The sequence below is a fragment of the Alligator mississippiensis genome, chromosome 9, assembly GCF_030867095.1.
Source record: "Alligator mississippiensis isolate rAllMis1 chromosome 9, rAllMis1, whole genome shotgun sequence".
In the NCBI taxonomy this organism is placed as follows: Eukaryota; Metazoa; Chordata; order Crocodylia; family Alligatoridae; genus Alligator; species Alligator mississippiensis.
In genome coordinates this window covers 5787398-5809156 of record NC_081832.1, presented here as the reverse complement: position 1 = coordinate 5809156, position 21759 = coordinate 5787398, and the positions used below count along the sequence as shown (strand labels likewise).

Genomic DNA, 21759 nt, shown 5'->3' with positions numbered 1-21759 from the left:
GCAGGGATGATCTAGTTGGGGATGGTCCGACTTTGAACAGGGGGTTGAACTAGATGACCTCCTGAGGTCCCTTCCAACCCTATGTTTCTGTGATTATTGCATGCAAAATTGATTATCTTTAGTATTAATATGATACTTGGTGCTGTTTGTTCTTAGACTAAGTCATCCACCAAAAAGTTTGCAGTCAGTGATATTTCCAAGTGAATTGGTGTGTTGCAAACATGCCATTGTTATGGTGCACCCGCTTCTGCTTTGTTAACAGGTTTAACATGTAAGCAGACTCTCTGGAGCCCTAGGGAATGTTCCTCACTTGTATTTATTTTATGCAGGCTTTGATTCTGACAATTCTTCGGGGGACTTTTCAGAAGCAAATCATAAAGTTGCAGAAATGATTGACCGGGATTCCCACCAAAGCAGTAGGACTGGGAAACCTAATGGAGAGGCGCAGCATCAAGAGAATGGAATTAAGGAACACAGGTGTGCTGGAAAGCCTTCTATACTGTGCAGTATAGCCCTCTTTTGTGCATGCTGGATAAATGCATAACTGTATACTGACTGTTGGGGCAGACTTTGGTTTATAAAATAATAAACATTGGTAATTTGCTTATCAACTAAGTGCATAAACTGCTTAAGTGCAAGTATCTTTTTGTCTCCCCTGTCTACTTTTAATACAAGTGTACTCCAGTTAACTGCAGAATGGCGAAAGGGGAGCAGCTCTGAAACCGCTGCTATTGGAAGCCTGGAAAATAATGGGAGCTAGTCAGTTTTAGTGCTTCTGCTTCCATAGTTTTCAAGGTCCCTAATGGGGGGCCTGACACTAGCTGACTAAGTACCTTCAAAATGTTGGGTGCTAGTCGATCTCAGAGCTGCTCATCCCAGAACACTGAGTGTGGTGTACTGAGTAAGCGTTGTGTACATGAAGGTTACACAAGTGTATATTCCAGGTAAGTTCTTAGCCTTTTTTCAATCCTGAGGCAATGCACTTGAACAGAGTACAGTGTACCTGCTAACCAGTGTAGTTGCTTTGGCTGAGATCATAGGAAAATAGGGCTGGAAGGGATCATATGAAATCATCTAGTCCAGCTCCTGCTCAAAGCAGAATCCTCCCTGACTAGACCATATCTTTTCTAGGGAACCTGTTAGTTGTACAACTACCTGCAGATTCTCTGTCACAGTTTGTCATGATGCTGGAAGATGGCCCCTTTGTCCATGGGTACTGGCCAAGAATGCACAGGAGTTATAGGCAGTAGAAACTCCATACCCCTAAGCAGCTCCCCTATAGGTTGAGGCTCTGGTTGCATTGAAGTAGTCTGTGTGAAATGCCTGAGAAACCTTTGTCATTTTCAAAATTGATGATGAATAGGATTTTAGTCAAAAAGTAATCTTGTCTTGGGTATGATAACTATTCTTATGTTTTTTGTGTTGTTTTTTTTCCTCCTCCCTACAGAACTTCATTGCCCGCCCCAATGTTTTCTAGAAGTGATTTTAGTGTGTGGAGTATATTAAAAAAATGCATTGGCCTGGTAAGTCATCGTTGGCAGTCAAAGGAGACTGAATGTTTTTCCCTGCTATCTTTGGCAAAATGTTCATTTCTGGGAACTAAAGGTTAAGTTCGGAAATACAAAAACATGAAAGCAGATGTACCCATGCTTTGGGGTGTTGCCTGGTGGTGAAGAACTTTTAAGGTGACAAAAACAAAAGTAAAATTGATAGAAATGTCATAAGCAAGCAGCACAAATAAACTCTCCAGTTCTTTGTTCTGATAAACAAAGATGGTGATAAGGTATGTAAGAAGTCTCTTTAAACTGTCTCTTTCAGCTTCATGTCCTTACAGCAAACTGAGGATCAAAAACCTCTGCTTTTTGAATAACAATATGATGTTTTGTTGAACTGCTTGTATGGACCTGAACAGCCTAGTAAAAAGAGATGTTTTCCCTTGTTGACCTAGCTTTTGGAGCATTTCTCTTACTGTCTTACAAGTATTAGATTAATGTCCTAAAGGCTGTAATCAAATGTATGTTGAATAATTAACCCTTCTTGTCTTTACAAAATTTGGCAAAATATAATTTGGGGCTTTATCTTGTCTTTATTGTCACAGAAAGTATGTTGCTGTATTGGGATTGGGAAACTTATGTTTCATCTAAGCGATGGCATAAGAATGTCTAAAATCTAGCCTTTGCCCAGCTTCAGTATAGAGAGAGTTTAGCTTGAAATGTAGGTTGGAGTGCATTGGCTGAATAGGGCCACCAGGTTCTTTCTTGGTATCAACAACAAAAACATTTTAAATTGGTAGTAAAGAGTCATATAAAGGACACATGTTCTCGAGTCTTAATTGGCAATCACTATCATTGCCTTTAATGACTTGTGATCTGTAATCACTTGTCTTTTTCTGCTTTCTTCTCAATGGGTTCACAAAATCCTGTAGGCCTGGTTTCCCTTCACAGTTCTGCTGGCATAGCTATTTTAGGATTGTAGAAAATTGCATCCCTAACTAATGTGGTAAAACCCCATATAGATGCAGCTAATGCAGACAGGAGCATCCTGTTGCTGCTGTTGTAGGCAGCTGTCTTTCAAGGATGTGCTGCATCTCCACCAAAGGCTGTTCCTCATCCCCTCACCTTCCTGACCAACAGCTATACCAAAAGCAATTTGTAGTGTGGACCTTGCCTTAAGGATTCTCCACTCCCCATAAGGAGCAAGCACTAGGACCAGTGACTGTGTAGTATAGCTTTGCTCTCTGTCAGATTTATACACCCTTTTTAAAATTAACTCTGTTTGCCTGGGGAGTAATGAGGGCTCAGGCGCTGCTGCATCTGCTGTATGAGGCTCCAGGCAATGTGGTTTTGTACCGAAAGGTGGAATGAAGAATCCCCACTTTGCCTTGTTCATAGGGCACTAATACAAAAGGAATTGCTTAATTTGTGCAAACTAAAATCCTGTTCTTTTCATGATGGTTGAATCCAAGATAAACCTGTTGGTGTCTCAAAGTACAGTGTGTGCAGTTGGTGCAGTAGTGTGGCTAGGCGATATAGAATTAATTAGTAAGTTAGATGATCCGTGTAGATTTTTCAAGGGTCCCAGGGTTATGTCACTGTGCTCTGAACCAGGTAGCATCTGTTGGATGGAAAATTGAACCTTTTCTGCGCTGCTATAAGTAGGGGTCTACTAAATTCGAGGATGCTGCTGGCTGATTTTGCGGGCAGATCCCAGGGCCAGCAACCATTTTCATGGGCTGATTGTGGCAGCCGCCCCTGATTTGGCCAAGGAGGCCTGGCAGTCCTGCCCCTTCTCACAGGTTGCCAGATGACCTGAAACCACATATTAATTACCCTGATGAAGCCTGGGTAAGCCATTAATCCATGAATAATTAAGTGTGGATGAATGGCTTCCCAGGCTTAATCGGGATAATTAAGCCATGGTTTCAGGCCTTCCCCAAGTGGGGAGGCTGCACAAGCAGCTGGACTGCGGTCCCGGGCCAGCTGTAGCAGGCAGCTGGAAGGCTGCAAGTGGCTGCGCGGGGGTCGGCTGAGCCCTGGCAGAGCTTGTTGCTGGCGGTAGGTGCATGCGTGCAGTGAGCTGTGCTGGGGCTCCATGGACCCTGATGCAGCTGCTTGTAGCCTTGTGCCTGCCTGTCACGGTTGGCCTGGGACAACAGACCAGCTGCTGGGGAAGCCTGCCTTGCCCCCCACCACTGCCTACGCTCCCCCTCTACCCCCATGCTCCAAGACTGCAGGGCTTCCTGTCCTTTTCCTTACTTGCAGGTAAGTTTGGGGTTTTTATTTGTTTTTTGTTTTTACGCGAAATTGTTGTTTTTTTGCGGAGCCCACCTAAATTCATAGTTTCCATGAAACTCAGTCTCAAATTTGGTAGGTCCCTAGCTATAAGACCCCAAGTCCTATGTGCCATTTTTCTTGGTCAGGCAGGGCTGGGGAAGACTCCATGTGAAGCCCTTTATCTCTACTTCTTATTAAGCTGTTACAGTGTGTCTAGTACCAGGTATCAGTGGTAGTTAGAGACTAGTGCCAGGTTTCTGATCTATGTCCTCTACCACATTGGGGAAAGTATTATTGCCAAACTGTCCCCTCTGTTGATTTGGAAACTATACTGTAACACCTCATAGCGTGTGAACGGGAACCATTTCTCTTTTTCTCATCCAGGAGCTGTCTAAAATTACAATGCCCATTGTCTTCAATGAGCCCTTGAGCTTCCTCCAGCGAATAACAGAATACATGGAACACATATACCTCATCCATAAAGCTTGCAGTCACACGATCCCCCTGGAAAGAATGCAGGCAAGTGACTTCTTTTACCTCCTCTTCTTTCAGAAAGATTTTTCTTGTTCTTCTCGCAGCCTCTGTGTTGAGGTGATGCTCCAGCTGAGGGGAGTAGTTGGGTTTCTTCTGAGGCAGTCAGAAGGAAGGGAAGAATTGCCATACTGAGTCAGGCCCATGCCCCAGCCAGCCTGTCTTCCCATCTCTGGCAAGAACCACGCAGATGCTTTTGAGAGAGGTGAAAGCACTGCTGTAGTAGGCAGATGCAGGATTTTTCCTGTGGGTAGAGAGGTCTCTGGCATGGTAGGAAGAGGAGGAGAGTGCCAGGCAGGACCTGAACATACCTAGGACCACATTAGCCTTTAACGCTGCCATTCTGAAACTCTCTGTCCATCCCACTATTTTTATTGAATGCCAAGCTATGGGTCCAAACCATGTCAGACACACCCTTGCTACCTGGGAGGTTGAAAGTTTATATTCTTAGAAGAAGAGTGCTGTGGCAGAATCAATTTTCCACTTTCCTTCCCCCAAACCCTGTCCCTCCTGCTGGGGCGTAGACTAAATATCTGGCTAAATGACTTTTATGGTGGGCCCAAACTACTGTACACCTTGAGAGTTACTCAGGGCTCCATTTTTACTTATGTGAATATGCAGAGGGCAAGGTGTGCATAGTAAATTGACCATGATGAAAAAACATCGATCTGTCTGAGCTTACAAAGGTCCTTTCACCTGGCAGTGAGACACATGAAAGGAAACAAAAGACACCTTGGTGTGGAAATGTCTCTTGCAAAGCAAGTGAGCTCTTCTGTGTGTGTGCGCGCGCAAACTGCCAGGGGAAGTGACTGCTTTTGGCAACTAGATACCACTGACTCTCCCTCTTAGCTACTATATATAGGTCAGTGTTCCCAGTCTTAGTCTGGCTGTGTGTCTGTGTGTGTTACTCTTAAGCAGTATATGGCAATCTCCACTGGCCAATTTAAGACAACGCTAGCAATCCTTAAAGTCCAGTCTGTAACCAGAAAAGCACTGCCTACATGGTAACAGCATGGGATTTTTTGGGAGGGGGCCTAGACAAAAGCAGAATCCTCAGGGCTACAGGGTGAAGTTTGGAGAGTCCCTGAAGATGAGGGTAGCTAAAAATGCAATAGCATCTGAAAACATGTTGTAAGAAACTGGAGTTTTCTCAAGACTGCATTCTCCTGTTTGTTTACAGGCTGTGGCTGCTTTTGCAGTGTCTGCTGTAGCTTCTCAGTGGGAGAGAACTGGCAAACCATTTAACCCTTTGCTAGGAGAAACCTATGAGCTTACCAGGTGATGATGAATCTTTAAATCTCGGGGCAGCCAGTATTTTTCTGTCCAGTCAACCAAGTTAACTTCCTGGCAAGCTGGAAAGTCTCATTTATTCATTTAGATTAAAAAAAATGATTCTGGCCATTTGTATATCTAAATCCTTTTACTACAAGTTGCTAAAAATCCCTGCAGTTGTTAAGTTCCACTCACAGACTCAGACTTGCTGAATTGTGCAAGGATGAATTGGTGTGCACGGTATTTATATTCTAACCGAGAACCAGTCCTTACCAGAGACTCTTAATTAATCTAGAGAGTGCCTTACTGATGATGTCACGATCCAAGAGTAGACTGAAACTCTTCTAGCTTCTGCTGCTTGCAATGTATTAGATTTGCATCTGGTTTCCTAACGTGAGCTACTGTTGCCCAGGGAGCCTCAGACTGACCATGAGTTATCCAAGTCAAATGATCAGAGATGAATGCCTGTACTGATGGCATCTAACTTGTGGTATAGTTTATTGTCTGGGAAATGAGCAATTTCTACTTAAATTTTCTGTGACTCATTACTGGGAGAGCCATGTGACCTAATAAAACAAGAAGTCCAGAGCTCTCATTTGGTTAAAAACCTTTAGATCTATTTTAAAAGCCTAGTCATCTTTGTATTTAGAGCGTTTTAATACATGATTAACACTGACTGCTTACCTTTTCCATGTTTTTGTCCCTAGGGAGGATTTAGGCTTTAGGCTGATATCTGAACAGGTCAGTCACCACCCACCAGTTAGTGCATTTTATTCTGAAGGCCTCAATAAGGACTTTATTTTTCATGGATCAATTTACCCTAAGCTAAAATTCTGGGGGAAGAGTGTAGAAGCAGAGCCCCGGGGAACAATAACTTTGGAGCTTCTAAAGTAAGTGTAACCATTTATTTTCTATGTTTTATATGCATCTCTCAACCCAACTGAATAAAAATGTAGTTCATGCTCTGCAGATCAATTAAGACACGTCTGGACAATCCTTGGCTTCAAATAATTACAAAACTTGTCTTGGAGTGGGTGGAGACAGGCGATCTAGGGAGCTAAGCACAGGCTATTGCTCAACAGTTAATTCCTATGATTTGATGTTGGAAGGACAGCATGAAACTGACTGCCACAATTTGGTTTGATTCTTTTTTTGTTAATACAGTTGGCATTTCTTGAAATAAAAAGCTATTTAGAGTCGGGTGTTCTTGAATTTTGTTAGATACTTTAAAAAGGGGAACTAAAATGCTGTCATTTGGATCATCAAAGCCATGTTCAATTCAATGGGAATTTTCACTCAGACACATGAAATTAGAAATAACTTGTCCAGAATAGATACTATTCATCATAGAAATTGTGATGAATTTGTGGAATTTACTATCTGCTGTTTGACATAAGAGCCCAATAATAAAATCTGCCTGTTGCATATAGTCATTCCCAGGCTGAAATGAAACCTCATTTTCCAGGTTACTTCCAGGCCTAGATCAGATTGAAAGCATCTCTTGGGAACAAAACAATTTCATACCTTTGTTTTGTACCATGGTTACTGTAATAAAATTAAAAAGACTCTTGAACTTTTCCTGTAAGGGTTTCATAAACATACAGTAACAGCAAAAGAGAAGGTATTTTAGAACTGAGCTCTTTGAGGTGATTTCATAAGTGCCCTGAATCTGACCTGAATGAAAGGTGATTCTGAAATTTCAATAAATGTAATACTTTTTAATATTGACTACAAACAATCCAACCAAAATAAAGGCTGGTAAGGGGGAGCATATCACTGTACTGAATAAAGCTAGTCTCTTGCCCTTTTTATTTGAACAACCCCCACAAGATCATGGATACAATCTTACCCTAGACCATACATGGTTAATGGGAAATATTTGACTAACTTAATTGGGATTCATTTTTGCTATTAACTTGATGTGAATATTTGTTGGGTGATTGAAGTGTTTGATGCTGTGGTTCTCACATCCTGTGAGTTCATTACAAACAAATGTGTTTGCTCTGAGGGTAGCTGATTAAACACACTTGCTATTCTTGTGTTTCCTCATGACTTTCAAAACATGTATAGGTCTGACAAACAGCTACCTTTTCCCAACCCACATACAGTATTACCTTACATTTCAATTTGTAAGCCATAGATATGGGTACCGCTTCATCTTGCTATTTTGTATGATGTACAAATGGTATTATCTGGGTACATAAATACAAATTGAGACCTTCAAATATTCTACTTTCCTGTGCTATGTTGGCCTTCTCTAAAAGAGGAACTGTTGCTGCAGGGTTTAGTGGGAGACATTTCTCACTAAAGGAATCAAACTTCAAGGATCTGTCTGTGCAATACTGGAAATGACAGCCCAGCCAGAGAGATTTAAGTATTTGTCCAATCCTTTCTTGACAAGGTGAAGATTAGAAAATTAACACTTTTAATTTTTGCTCTTAATACCCTTATATGAAAAAATAAAGTTGTGTGTTCTGTGTTTAATTGGAATAAAAACCAAGATGCAAGTCATAAACTTTTCCAAGATGTCTTAATGGCTGCTCAGCACAAACACTAAGTGCCCCATCAGTGTTGAAAGATAAGAGAGAAAAGATGACTTCCTGGTAGAAGTATGACCTGGACCATCTCGTAAAAATATGAATCCAGTTGTTGCGAGATTAACAATTTGACCGTTTTAGAAACATTCCTGTCTGGGCCTCAAGTCGGCAGCCCCTAGCTTTGTAAAATAAGTGCTGCAGAGCATGTTCTGATACCAGTCTATGCTGAGAGGTTCGGTTCTGCTTTGGCTGCTTTAAGTGAAGGAATTTGGGGAGAATTAAGGAGTAAATCAGTTTGTAAACATCACATTTGAAAAGCCTGCGATTGGTGTCGGGGTCTTTCTGTGACAAATTTCCATGTCAGATAATGAGTTGGGCTGTATTAAAAGGACTGCACAGAAGGCAGGAAGTTTGTGTTTCTACATGTTTAGGGTATAGAAAGGAAGAGGCAAACTGGTGATTAACTGCAAAATTGCCACTGTCTTCTCTACCGGGTGGAGAAGGTGCATCCCTGATCTCTAGCAAAGCTGGCAGTAACTAGCATCCTTGTTGGAACCTCAGCAAAGGGGTTCATATTAAATAATCATGAAGACAGCACTACTTCTTGTCCCAAGGGATAGTTGCTCCAGATTATGGTTGAGGCACGGTGAAACAGCTCTATGGGGAGAAGCTTTTCAGTGCTTCTCTGGTGATTAGAACAGAAGCCATCCATTTTGGGGGCTGGTGGGAGGGTTAGAAGCTGCTTCTGACACACAACGCCCTTTTAAAAGCACAATTAAAACAGTAAATTCCCTCTGTGCTACTCGGGCAGTGCCTCTGAACTCAAGTGGTTGAAGGGCAGGCATCTGAATTTCATAGGAAAGCAATTTCCTCTTTTACTTTTTATTGCATGTTAACTTGTGCTGAACTTCAGAGAGAACACATTGTGTTGATTTATATAAAAAAGCAAATCTGTATACTTTAAAACAAAAACCTCTTAAATGACTACTGTTAACTGGAGTAGTAAGCATTCTACCCCATTAGTGGAGTTAGGTTATTTAGAATTTAAAGCAGATACAAGTTACATCTTTAGTTCAAGGAATGATTTTATTTTCTCTGCATCTGATTTCTGTTCTGCTTTTTCTGATTTCTTTCACAGATATAATGAAGCGTACACATGGACAAATCCAACCTGTTGTGTACATAATGTAATTATTGGTAAATTGTGGATAGAACAGTATGGAACAGTAGAAATCGTAAATCACAGGTAATTGCCAGTTAGGTAGTTATGAACATTGGCCTGTAGGGAGACTGGTAAGTGGTATTTGCAGATGCTTTAGACAGGAAGAATTGTGATCTCTCTGGCCTCCAAGTTCAAGATTTTTACTTGCTGTTTTTCTGCCAAACACAATAAAATTATTTATTCTTTGAACTCCTTTAAATTTATTTTTCTTGTTTCTCTTAAAACAAACTTCAAACAGTACTAACGGTTTAAATAATTCTGTGAGAGGGAGGGGTGGCTTCAGGGGAACAGAACCTTTCAGCACCATGTCACCTTTTCAACTTCAACAGATCAGGTTATATGAGTTGAAATTGCCATTTAACATCTTTGCAGCCAATTTTGTGAAAATATCAGCTGTCCACATGTCATAGGTCACCATAGTATTATGGTGGCAGTGCTTCGCTTGGTTGTTTGCTGTCTTGGGATTCGAGAGCATTATGGACTGAAATACCTCGCTGCTCTTCCATGCATCTGGCCTGTAGTTAGTAAGGTCAGTTAGGTAGTTGTTAAAATTTGCACCACTTCAGCCTATGTCTGTAGACAAGTCACAAGGACTGTTGATCTGGTATCTTTTTCACATTCTAAGTCTACTTAGCTGCAGTCAACTAAGCCATGCGTAGCCTCTACATTGTGTGTGCTCCTGATATTAAAACTTCTGTTCAAAACTTCACCTGGGAGAGGTTACATATATACAGTAATATCTGAATACAAGAAACCTGCTTAATGCAGTATAGCGTGGGTCTACAAGTGAGTCTGATCCAAGAATATTGTCCAGTGTAGTTGGGGAAAAAGCATGTGATTGCACATAGTTTTTAACTGTGTGGGCTACATTTGCTACCTCTGTCAACTTCATTGTAATCAGTTTTAAATAGTGACTTAACCTATGTTTGTTTAACCTGTATCAACCTCATTGACTTATTGATAGTAGGTAGGAAATAAGAGTTCTTAGTGACTTTGTCAGAGTATTTTAGATATACAAGGAATGCAGAAATTTCTCACTGAAATCGTTAGACGGCATTAGCAGGCTCTATGTCACCAGGCTCTGTCTGAATGAAGAATGATCTGCAAAGACTTCTAGTAACCCAGGCACTTTTTACTACCTAATTTTGAAGTGTTTTCATGAAATAATTTGGTACCTGTTTTAGTCAAGTAAATATATTAATAAACACATTTTAGATGCAGCCTTTCTGAATTGCAAACTCATTTCCTCTGCAGTACTGGAGATAAATGTATCCTTCATTTTAAACCATGTGGACTGTTTGGAAAGGAGCTTCACAGAGTAGAGGGATACGTTCAGGACAAAAAGTAAGTGAAAAGTCTCTCTTGCTTACAGCGTCTGGGCCTATAGTACTAAGAAGAATGTATTAATTGTTGCATGGCTACTTGGGGTTTTTTATATAGGGACAGACTTCCCATTTTCATGTATTTCTATATTCTGTATTATACTACTTCGTTTTAAGAGGAGCATTTTCTTCAGTATTGGAAAACACTTATGGCCATTTGTACTTTTGGATATAGACAGAACTCTAGATTTAAAGTGGGTATACAGGGAGCGATACATTTGTTGGTGGTTTGTTTTTCATAGTATTTCTTGGTAAATTTTTAAATTGGAGAGTGGAATTCTTAATATGTACTAACACCTGTATTCCCCAGACAAAACCTGTCATGGAGATCTTGATCTTTGTATTTGTAACTGTTGGCTTTATTTCTGTGTTCAGTTAAACTGTGAAGTGGAGGGTGGGACTGACGGCTGGCTAATGAGGGTACATTCCAAGCTGTAGGGCTGAATACCAGAAATGTCTGAGTAAACTAAAATATTAATCTTTTACATTTATATTATGATAAACATTTTCCCAGAATTCTGCACCAGAAATCATGAGAGAGAAGGCCCCCCAAAAAACCTAGATTAGGTTACGCAAATATAAATTTGTTTAGAAAGTCTTATAGAAACTGTGCAGAAAAATAAGTTTTCTTTCTTCTCCAAACAGCAAAAAGAAGCTCTCTGTGATCTATGGTAAATGGACAGAATGCTTATGGTGTATTGATCCTACCATGTACGAAACCTTTAAAAAGAATGAAAAGAAAGGTGGAGACCAGAAGAAATTGAAACCGGTAAGGTTATAAAATGATTCAGGAGAGCGTAGGTACCACTGTATCTCTCCTGATAAGGACATTCTCTTCCAACAAGAAACATCATTGCAGTGGTACCTGAAAAGCTCTGGTGTATGGTGGCCAATTTCATTAGAAGGGTCCTAAATCCTATGAGAGAACAACCTTCTTTGGTGACCATTGACTTAGGTGGGAGTGGAGCATCTGTCAGGGCTGGAGTTTAGGTTCGATATTTAGTGACTCAGCTTACAGAGATAAGCAAATGGCAGCATTGCCAACTCCAGGCATTTAAATATGAAGCCTTTCAGGCATCAAGAAAATGATGAGTCTATCAAAAAGCAGTAAAGTTCTGGCTTTTTAACTTGTTTTCTAATATTTGAGCTTTTAGGGGTTTGTGCTGCAAAGGGAAGCTTGGAAACAAGCAGGGTTAAAGCTTGCTGTCACTTCTGATGTAAAAGTAGATATTCTTGCATAATTGTATGACTCTGGAGGCCTGGGGCTTTATGAAAAATACCAGATATTGCAGGGCACGAAGCCTGAGAGCTGGCATTGCAGCTACTGGTAGAAATTGTAAAACTCGGGCTATTCATGCACCACCCAATTGACAGGTTAAAACTGAGACCTGGTAACTTTGGGGCCTTTCTGGGGCCAACTTTTATAAAATTGAACTGACTCTCCCTGTCGAGAGCCTGGAGGCAGCAGCCCTCTCTGTGTTCTTTTCCTGAATTCTGTCCTTCTGAAGATCAGCTGAGATTCTTTTTGCCTTTCTGAACATCTTAGCTTTTGAAAATCATAGGTGTGCACCGATAGAGATTTTGGGGGCCGATACCGATAGCTGATGTTTAAGGAGGCATATCGGCTGATACCGATCCAATTCCAATACAGCTGTGTCCAGCTGGTAAGTCTTGTGGTGGAAGGGGAGGGCACTGGGGGTGGCCCAGATCTGTGCCCCCAGATCTGTGCAGGTGGGGTGGGCGGGCTGCAGCTGTGGGCTGGGGCCAGGGCTGTGCTGGGCTCTTCTCGATGGGGGGGTGGGCTCGGGGCAGGCGGTGGCAGCACTGGGAGGGGACTTCAGGGGGGCGTTGCAGCCACCCCAAGTTTCGCTGTAGGCCCCCCCATAACTCCTCCCAGCGCCGCCACCACCTGCCCAGCGCAGCCTCAGCTCTTCCCAGTGCATGGCTGGAGGCGGGGGTTGAGCTGGGGCTGCACTGGGTGGGCAGCAATGCTGGGAAGGTCGATTTTGGGGGGGTATGATAAAATTTGGGGCAGCTGCAGCCCCCCCTGTAGCCTTCCTTCCAGCACCCCTGCCACCTGCCTCGAGCCCAACCTGTGCTGAGAAGACTCTGGTGCAGCCCTGGCTCCAGCTCGCAGCCCACCCCCCTTGCCCTGTGCAGATCCAGGGTCACACGCTGCTCCCACCCCCCTGCACTCCCCAGATGAGCAGCTCCATCCCATCCCCTGCCCCACTCCCTCCCTCACCACAACCCCTGCTCCTCACATCCTTTCTCTCCCCTTCTACCACAACGGACTTACCAGCTGAACGCAGCTCTCCAAGCTGCTGGGCTGTGCTCCTTGCTGCCTGCATGCTGCGCTGTGGCTGCGAGTATGTACAGGCATTTCTTGGGACTGTGCAAAATTTTGACGGGTGTATGTTTCAAAGCTGTTTTGAAGCATTTTGAGCTTGAAACAGCGAAATAAAAACAAAACGAAGGGTTTCCAAACAAAATGAGGGCGCTCTGTTTCAAAGCCAGACTTGCTGCAGCTAAACAGAAACTAAGGAGAAGGAGGGGGCAGAAGGGGGAAGGACTGCTCTGATACTGACATCTATCTTCCTGATCGCTTCCCCCAGCTCTTCCAGGGGGCCCGATCTGTGCGCTGGGTTTCAGCAGGCTGCTGCTGAAACTGCAGCAGCCTGCCAAAACCCACTGTGCAGATCCGGGGGCCACGCTCCCTGGGAAGAGCTGGGGAATGGAACCGGGTGCGGGGGGATTGTTTAGGTCCTTCAACATTCCCTCAGCTCCCGGTTGGATTCCCTAGCTCCCCCATCTTTCCCCCAGCTCTTCCCAGGGGGTGTGGGCCCCCGGATGATGCGGGATGACAGCAGGATGCTGCTGCTGGCTGGGACTAGCGCTGGGCGCAGCACATGCCAAGCGCCGTGAAGACTGGTGCTGCCATTGGCCCCAGCTGTCAGCAGCAGCATGCTGTCAACCTGCGCGCAGATCCGGGGGTGCGCTGCGGGGCTGTGCCAGATTCGTTCTGGGGGTGCGGGCCCCCAGGTCTGCATGCAGGATGACAGCAGGCTGCTGCTGCCGGCAGGTGATACGAGTTTTGCTTTGAACAGTTTGAGGTGCAGTTTCCCATAAACCCCTGCACCTATCTCCTTGAAACTTGGCAGGCTTCATGCCCTCAGAAGAGGCTACCATCCTTGCAATTTTCATCCGAGTCAGGCAATAAATGACAAAAGTATAGGCATTTTCATGATTCTCCATTATAGCTTATGGGCGAAACGTCGAAACAGCAAAACACTTTCGATGAAACAAAATGGAACAGTGCTTCGAAACAGAAGTCAAAACAAAACGGTGCTGTTTCGCACAGCCCTAGCATTTATTGGCCAGATTATTGGCTGCAAGGGGCTGATTTCCAATACAGCCAATTTTCTTTATCAGTACTGATCCAATATCGGACCAATGTATCAGTGCACCTCTAGAAAATGAACTCCCTGGTCTTTCCTACTGAATTTATATTTAGTTCTGGGAGTTCTCCAACAGCAAGCAGATGTTGAAATGGAAAGTATTCTCAAGGGTGGTTTCGAATGAGGAATGTACATCAGTGGTACTCAACCTTCTGTCCTGTGGGCTGGAGGAATGATAAGGTATTAGTTCACTGGCCTGATCCAGTGCAGAACTGATGCATGGGCCCAGACCCGCTCACTGGCCTGATTTCATGCACAGCCCAGTGTCCCATGCCAGCTCAACCCTGTGTGCTGGATCCAGCTGCACTGTGTGCCACTAATCAAGCACGCAGGGCCATGTCATCCAGCCCGCAGGGCTCCTCACGCATCCAGAAGTATGTCAGGAGGGGAGCTGCAATGAACACTGCCAGATTAGTAATGCTGTCCTGCAGCCAAACTTTTGGACTGGTTAGAAGACCAAGGGGCTGGACAACATGGCCTCACAGGTACCACTGCTATAGATAAATAAGCTTGAACTTGATTTAAAATGGGAACGTTAACCATAGGAAAATAACTTCCCAGTACATCAAATGGATAATATCAATCTAACAGGATAGAGAAAATGTACATTTTACCAATCTAAGATGGACATAGTTTCTTATTTTTGTGGTGTATATTGACACCATGGCTAAGAATATCACTACATTTTGAGCTGCTTTTTTGGAAATTGCAATTTTAAATTTTTTTATGGAGACTAAAAGTGAAATCCTCTTCGCTGCTTCAGCTGAAATCCTGGGTAGTTTAGCCCTGTGGTCCTACTCTGGAGGTGGCTAGTGACAGGTAGACAAGGAGTGGCCAGCGTGATCTGTGATTTGTCAAGTTCAGCTCATTACAAATAATATTTGTATCTATATCATGTTGGATATGCTGCATTTGTAGCTTGTGTTACCATTCTGGTTTGTGAGGATATATATTTTCTCCCCCTTAAATTTTCTTCTGCTTCTGTTCTGGGGATGTGAATTTTGTGCACATTGTATGAGAGGAACGCTGCTCGGCTTCAAACATTTGTGACTGGCTTGTGAGACTTCTACAGTGTGAAAGACACTGGAATTTTATTGTATTTCTGTAAACACTGTAAAGTTATTGCATCTTTTTTATTGTGCCCACTTATTCCCTCAGATATGTTTTGAGTATAATACATCGAGCTGTAGTGAAAGAACTATCTGTAAGGATTGTAAAATGACTTTTTCATTTCCTTTTGTGTTAGCACTTCCATAGTGCTTTTGACACTAACATGATTGAACTGCCTCTGACAACACAAACATACCCTCTCTTTCATGTTGAAAGGGACTTGGATGTTTAATACTGATTTTAATCAGCAGTTGAAGCCTGTCTGATGGGAAAGGGCACTGATTGCTAGTACTTAGACAACATCTTATGCAAAGGGAAATGGGGGGTGGAGGGTGGGGAGACAGACCAAAGAGAAGATAAAGGAGAAAACAGTCACTCTTTCTATGTGTTGTTTTTATCCTGTTTTTAAAAGACTGAAATACCCAATTCTTGGCAAACTCCATCTAGTGCTGCATCCACAAGGTTACTTTATAGATCCTCACTCCTGGGTTTCATGCCTTATGCTGGGAAACTAGCAGGCTACCTGCTGTGGTTGGTCCAGCAAACAGCAGCACATTCAGCACACTGTATTTTTAATGGTTTCAGAATTGATAGCCTGGGTTTACTCTTGAACAAAGGTGTGAGGTTTTTTTTTTTGCTTTTTTTTCCAGACAAGGTTCTTTGGGTAAATCTGTCTTTTATTAGACCAACTCAAATAGTTGGAAAAATTCTTCTTTGCAAGCTTTTGGGTATAGATACCCTTTGTCAGGCTGAGGAAGCATCTGCAGCTGGTGTGTGTTTTTCCTGGATGGAATGAAGAGTAAAGAAGCCAAGGGCTGGTATGCATGCAAGTAAGGTAGTCAGTGAAGATGTAAATTGAGGGGTGGGTGGGCGGGGAATGAATGTAGCTGGTAAATAGTGGAGAAGTACATTCGCTACCAGCTACATTCATTTCTCCCCCCCCCCCACCCCTCGCAACATGTCTGTCACCCACTGACTTTTCAATTTACATCTTCACTGATTGCCTTCCTTGCACACATACCAGCCCCTTGGCTTCTTTACTATTCATTCCATCCAGGAAGAGCACACAGCAACTGCAGGTGCTTTGTCAGCCTGACAAAGGGTATCTATACCCGAAAGCTTCCAAAGAAGAATTTTTCCAACTATTTGAGTTGGTCTGATAAAAGATATCACATTTACCCAAAGAACTTTTTCTGCCTATGTCCTTAGACCAACATGGCTACAACCTATACCCCTGAAGTTGATTTTTCCCCCCCCCCCCGTACTTTTCCCCGCTGTATTTTGCAGTTCATGTGGCCAGGCTTCTTTTTTACTTGTCCAGTATAGTTTCGACAGGCACTGTCAGAGCTTTTTCTGAAAACATCTAAAATACCCTTTCATAACTGCTGAAAGAAAACTGTTTTGTAACTGGCCTGTTCCGTTATCTTTTAGCCCCATTCAGATTTTTATTGTAGATAGTAGCTATGCAGGCAAATAGGATAGCTAATAATACTCCTGTAGTCACTGCCATAATTACATGATTCAGAGTAGAAATGTTAATCAGGAGCCTGGAAGAGGTGAGTATTTCAGAGCATTACAGAATACGTAATGCCATCTATTTGGTAAAGAGGTGAAGGTGGAATCTGATATAGAATGGCAGCTTGTTTTAGATTAACTTAATTAAAAAGGAAAAAGGCAGAGCTTCTCGTTCTAGAATCCTGAAACCACGTGTTTGGTCAGTCTCTGTAGAAGCACTGGGTACTGGAGAATTCTGGGTGATGGGATGAATTAATGTTGTTATAGTTGGTGTTGTGGAAAGTTAAACCCATTGATGCATTCACGTATAAATATAGTGATATATTATTATATCAGCTTGCTATTATACCTTCAGTCTCAGATGCAACTGCGTAAGTTCTAAAGCATGCAAATGTCGTAACTAATTGGCTACCTTGTGCTGCCAATAAGTGTATTGCTGTATCTAGTAATGTAAGATGCATTACCACCCCCAAAGATCTCATAATCTGAGGCAGGAGAAACAGGAGATGAGTCTGGAAAAGGGAGGGTGAGGAAAACGAGCAAAGATTTTTCGAAGACATGGATTTTTGTTTGACAAATTGTGCTTTTGGCACATAGGAAGTGGGAGGTTATTCCAAACACATTGGGTAACACCAAAGAAGTCATGAAGCTGAGACTAGGAGGAGAGGAAAGGAACAATAAATAGGAGGAGGAAGACGTAAGTGGGAAGAAAGTGGAATCGGAGCAGAGATGCAGGTGGATTCAGAGTATGTAAGAACTAGAATTTGATGAAATCTTCAGTGATCACTCTAGATCTTTGGGTAGAAGACCTGTCCCTAATTTTCTTTGATTCCACTTCCAAGTATTATATTTTTGTTTTAGAGTGAAGATGCTATTAAATCTGAGAATGATGAGGCTGATGATATGCCAGAGATCCAAGAGACGGTACAAGTTATGCCAGGCAGTAAGCTACTGTGGAGGATAAGTTCTAGACCTCCAAACTCCTCACAGGTAATGCCTTCAATCTGTCAAAATATTCTATGGGTATTACTAGAATGTTCAAAGGAAACCCTGTAGATCATTGCGTCTTTATAGGCAGGCTCAGAAGAGCCCAAAATATCATCCTTTAAATCAAGAAAATGGTAGGCAAGTTTTCTTGAAGGGTATTTTATTTTTATGTTCATTTCCAAATAATCTGGAAAACTAAAAATGTGAATATGTAAGAGTCTAAGAACTGGAGAGAACCCACTATGAGCAACAAGTTTTCTTCAACCTCTGAAGTGAGGGCATGTAAATCATCACAGTGCTTTCCCTTGCCAATATGTGCAGCACAGTTTAAAAATGAAAGGCGGGAATTTTCAAAAGCCCTTTGCAATTGGGCTAACATTGCTTTTGCTGTCCTCAGTGGGAATAAATTTAGTTTAAGGATTAATTACTTTTGAAAATTCTGTGGTAACAGCCTAGTGTTAGGAATCACAATGTAACGCGTATATAATAAAGTGATTTTTATCTTTATTCTTTCTGAAGATGTACAATTTCACCAGTTTTGCTGTAAGTCTCAATGAGCTGGAAAAGGGTATGGAAGCAATATTAGCTCCCACTGACTGTCGGCTGCGGCCAGATATCAGGAGCATGGAAAATGGTGACCTGGGTATGTGCTTTTTTTGGAGGGTCTGTGCTTAATTCTTTTTTCTTTGTACCCCATTTCTCAGTACGTTTTTTCTACACATGCTGCTTAGATGGGGTCCAAGGAGAACATTTTGGTGTTTTTGTACTTTAACAAGAACATGTACTATAAATGCTTTCCCTTGCTTAAAGGCATTTGGATTGTATTTCTCTCCCATGTTTCTTCTGTGCATATTTTGCAAAGTAACCAATCCGTTTTTAAATTTCTGCTAGATCTGGCCAGCAAGGAGAAGGAGAGATTAGAAGAGAAACAAAGAGCTGCTCGCAAGGAGCGTGCAAAAGATGAAGCAGAATGGCAGACGAGGTAATATTGAGAGGAAGGGGAAGAAAGATGGCATGGGGTTAATACTTGGAATCATTCAGTTGTATATAAGACTACAAGTTCTGTCTTTGCCTGGCAGCACATCGTGCAGAATCTGCTAAAAAGGATGTTTAAATGATTTAGCAGAAAGCCAAAATTTTAATTTCATTTCAAAAGAACCATCTTTCTGTAAATAGAATTCATGCTCAAACTTGTCATAAGAGGGCAAGGGAATTGCCTAATACAGATTACTTTTGTGCTATGCATTGAATAAAATGTAAAAGATGGGGGTATCCTCAAGTTATTTTAAGAGATGCAGACAGCTGTGGATGGTAGCCCTCAGTGCAAGCTTTACTGTGTAGTACCTACAGCATCAGTGAAATTTGGCCATCTCCAAGCCAGCGGGAAGCAGATCACTACAAAGGGCATGTGATCCACATGGCTAACTCCTGTGATTAACCCTCTCAGAAATAGTAATAATACTTTTCAGGTGTTACAGCTGCTAGGTGCTTTTGCCAAGGATGGCCCACTATCACCCAGTCTCTTTGAGGCCCTCTCCTTAAAACAAATTTTATTCATTCAAATTAATTTAAACACAGCGATGTTCTCCTGCCGAGCCCATGGTCCCGGAGCCTGGAGGGTTTTCATTCTGCACGCCCCACTGTGTTCTGGGGCCAGTCATGGGAGCTTCCGTCCTGCAGCTGTCCTTTTCACTGAGCTGTGACCTTGACTGGCAGCTGGCTCCTTTGCGGGGTTAGATAACTGTGCAGGGATGGCAGCCCCCTGTGCCACAGGAATAGCCTACCCCAGCACAGGCACTTTCCATGCCTAGACACCTTTTTGTTTACACAGGTGGGTAGTCTCCCTTTAACAATGTTACTAATGGGGCAAGGAGACCCAAAGAGGTGAAGTGACTTGCTGCAGGGCTTCATGGTGGCAACTTTGGGAACAGAATCACTCCCCAAACCTGAGATGTTTCTGCAGTGCATAGTCCCTTCAGTTCACTCTTGACTGTTAAAAATGGCTGGGAAATATGTAATGAGAGAGAACAAGCAAGGAGTTTTAGACGATTCCGAAAGGGGAGGAAAAGCTAATTAAGGCTAAGAGTGCACTTACGGATTTTGATTAATTTTGGCAGCAGGTTTAGCTTTAGTATGCAGGGGCAGATGTAAGCACTGAAAGGCTTTGTGGACACTATCCCAGCTGTAAGCAGTGGTTAGGCCTCATTTATGGAAAGACGCTATATTTCAGATTTGAAAATCGGCTGCCTTAACTGTTAGTACTTGGCAGCAGTTTTTTTCTTCTTTAAAAGCATTTGTCAAATTACAGTAAGCATTTGAAACTGAAGAATCAAATTACAGAAGGCTCTTGAAACTGCTTACAGGCCTTCTGCTGTTTACTTGTGCTCAGATTCCTGATACTGTTATGCAAGAGGCACATCGGCAAAAGAAACCAGGCTGTTTTTGTACCCAGGAGGTTTTTTTCTGGCTTTTTAAAAAAACAAATCTTTGAAGTGAGAGGAGTCAGTTCTTTAAAGGTATAAGAACAGTTAGAAAGTAAACTGCTCTAGAGGTTCAGTGGGAATTATCTTTATCCCATGCATGCCTTTGAAACCCTCTTCCAGGATGTATGTCATTAATTTCAACTGTGTATGTCAGTCAGCAGCCTAAGTGTGAGCATCTGTTCGTGTGCTAACATAGCGCATCCGTTTCTTTTGTATTTAGACACTGCTAGAAATTAAGGGGAATTAATGGTTTTTTGCCAAAAACTGATTTGATAATTTTAAATTAAAACATAAAAAATATTGCTTGGGTTTTCTATCTGAATGCCATTGGGAGTGATGAAATCCGTATTATACTTTATTTTTAGTACACAAGGCTACTGGGGTGTAAGGGCTTTGGTAAATACTTCTTTCAGAATTTAATGTTTTAATTTTTCTAAAGTACCTAATGGGAAATGATATTTTAGGGCTGAGGAATGTAGGTATCCTGTTAGATTTTTTTTTTTTTTTTTTGCTTTTACAAAGAAATGCCTCTCATTTTTCTCTTTTAATTACTTTGTTTACTTTTTACAGATGGTTTCAACAACGCACTAACCCATATACAGGGACTTCAGACTGGTTATATTCAGGTGGCTACTTTGATAGAAATTTCTCAGACTGTCCAGATATATACTGAAAATTCTGAACCTATCACTCCATCTCATCTGGACATCTAATTCTTAGAATTCACTCTAAGCCAGTTACTCTGGTTTTGTTAGTAGCCAAAACCAGCTTTTTCTAAAGTAAATTTTAATGAAAATTGTATCATTCACCAATCAAGGATTTAATTGTCATTAATTTTTGACTGCCAAATATTTAAATGCTGTTATGTTCCCTCCATAAAGCTGCACTTAAATCATCATGTGTTCACTAATTTTTAAAGGGATGATGTGGGTTTTGGTCTCTTTGGTTTTTGTTCTTGCGTTGTGTTGCGTTTTAGTTTGGTTTTGTCAGAAATGGCTGTAGCCATTAGAGCTCACAGCACCCTTTTTAATGATACAACTTTATAAAATAAATAGCACAGAGATCCTTGTTATTTAGTACAGTGAGAGAGAGTATAAATTCAGAACTTGGAACAATGGTGACTAATCGGTACAGTACAAACATTATCAAAACTGTCACGGGCAATATTCCCTGCAAAGAAGTGTACGTGAAATACTCATCTAGTATGTTCGTGCTTCAGAGGTCAGAGCTTTTGGTCTCCAGCCTATTGAGCTAAGATCAAGTACAGATCCTGGTCTCTTTCTCAATACAGTTCAATGAATTTAAAGACTTGAAAAAAATATAAAACATGAAATATTAGCTTCTCAAACCGCAGTAAGTCGGTTGCTCTGAATTTTTCAGTCTTTGGACACTGTGAACATTTTAAACTATAGACCTGTAATAAGATTGCAGAAACATAGGTTTGGAGATGGGAAGGGTGCATTAAAAATGTGCTTATCTGAAGTCAGAT

At 42.0% G+C, this 21759-nt stretch overlaps 1 protein-coding gene across 2 annotated transcripts in view; it reads left to right on the top strand.

The window, feature by feature from the left end:
* Positions 1-21165, top strand: part of OSBPL2 (oxysterol binding protein like 2) — a 54560-nt gene extending 33395 nt beyond the window's left edge. For both annotated transcript variants that reach the window (XM_006274323.4, XM_019484467.2), the window contains exons 4-15: positions 330-477; positions 1448-1523; positions 4158-4292; positions 5485-5582; positions 6284-6466; positions 9252-9359; positions 10590-10679; positions 11363-11486; positions 17662-17790; positions 18307-18430; positions 18679-18769; positions 20841-21165. In XM_006274323.4, the coding sequence (XP_006274385.2) occupies positions 330-477; positions 1448-1523; positions 4158-4292; positions 5485-5582; positions 6284-6466; positions 9252-9359; positions 10590-10679; positions 11363-11486; positions 17662-17790; positions 18307-18430; positions 18679-18769; positions 20841-20943 (1409 nt within the window). In that variant the 3' untranslated portion in view covers positions 20944-21165. The remainder of the gene's footprint in view (positions 1-329; positions 478-1447; positions 1524-4157; positions 4293-5484; positions 5583-6283; positions 6467-9251; positions 9360-10589; positions 10680-11362; positions 11487-17661; positions 17791-18306; positions 18431-18678; positions 18770-20840) is intronic.
* Positions 21166-21759: the final 594 nt, after the last annotated feature.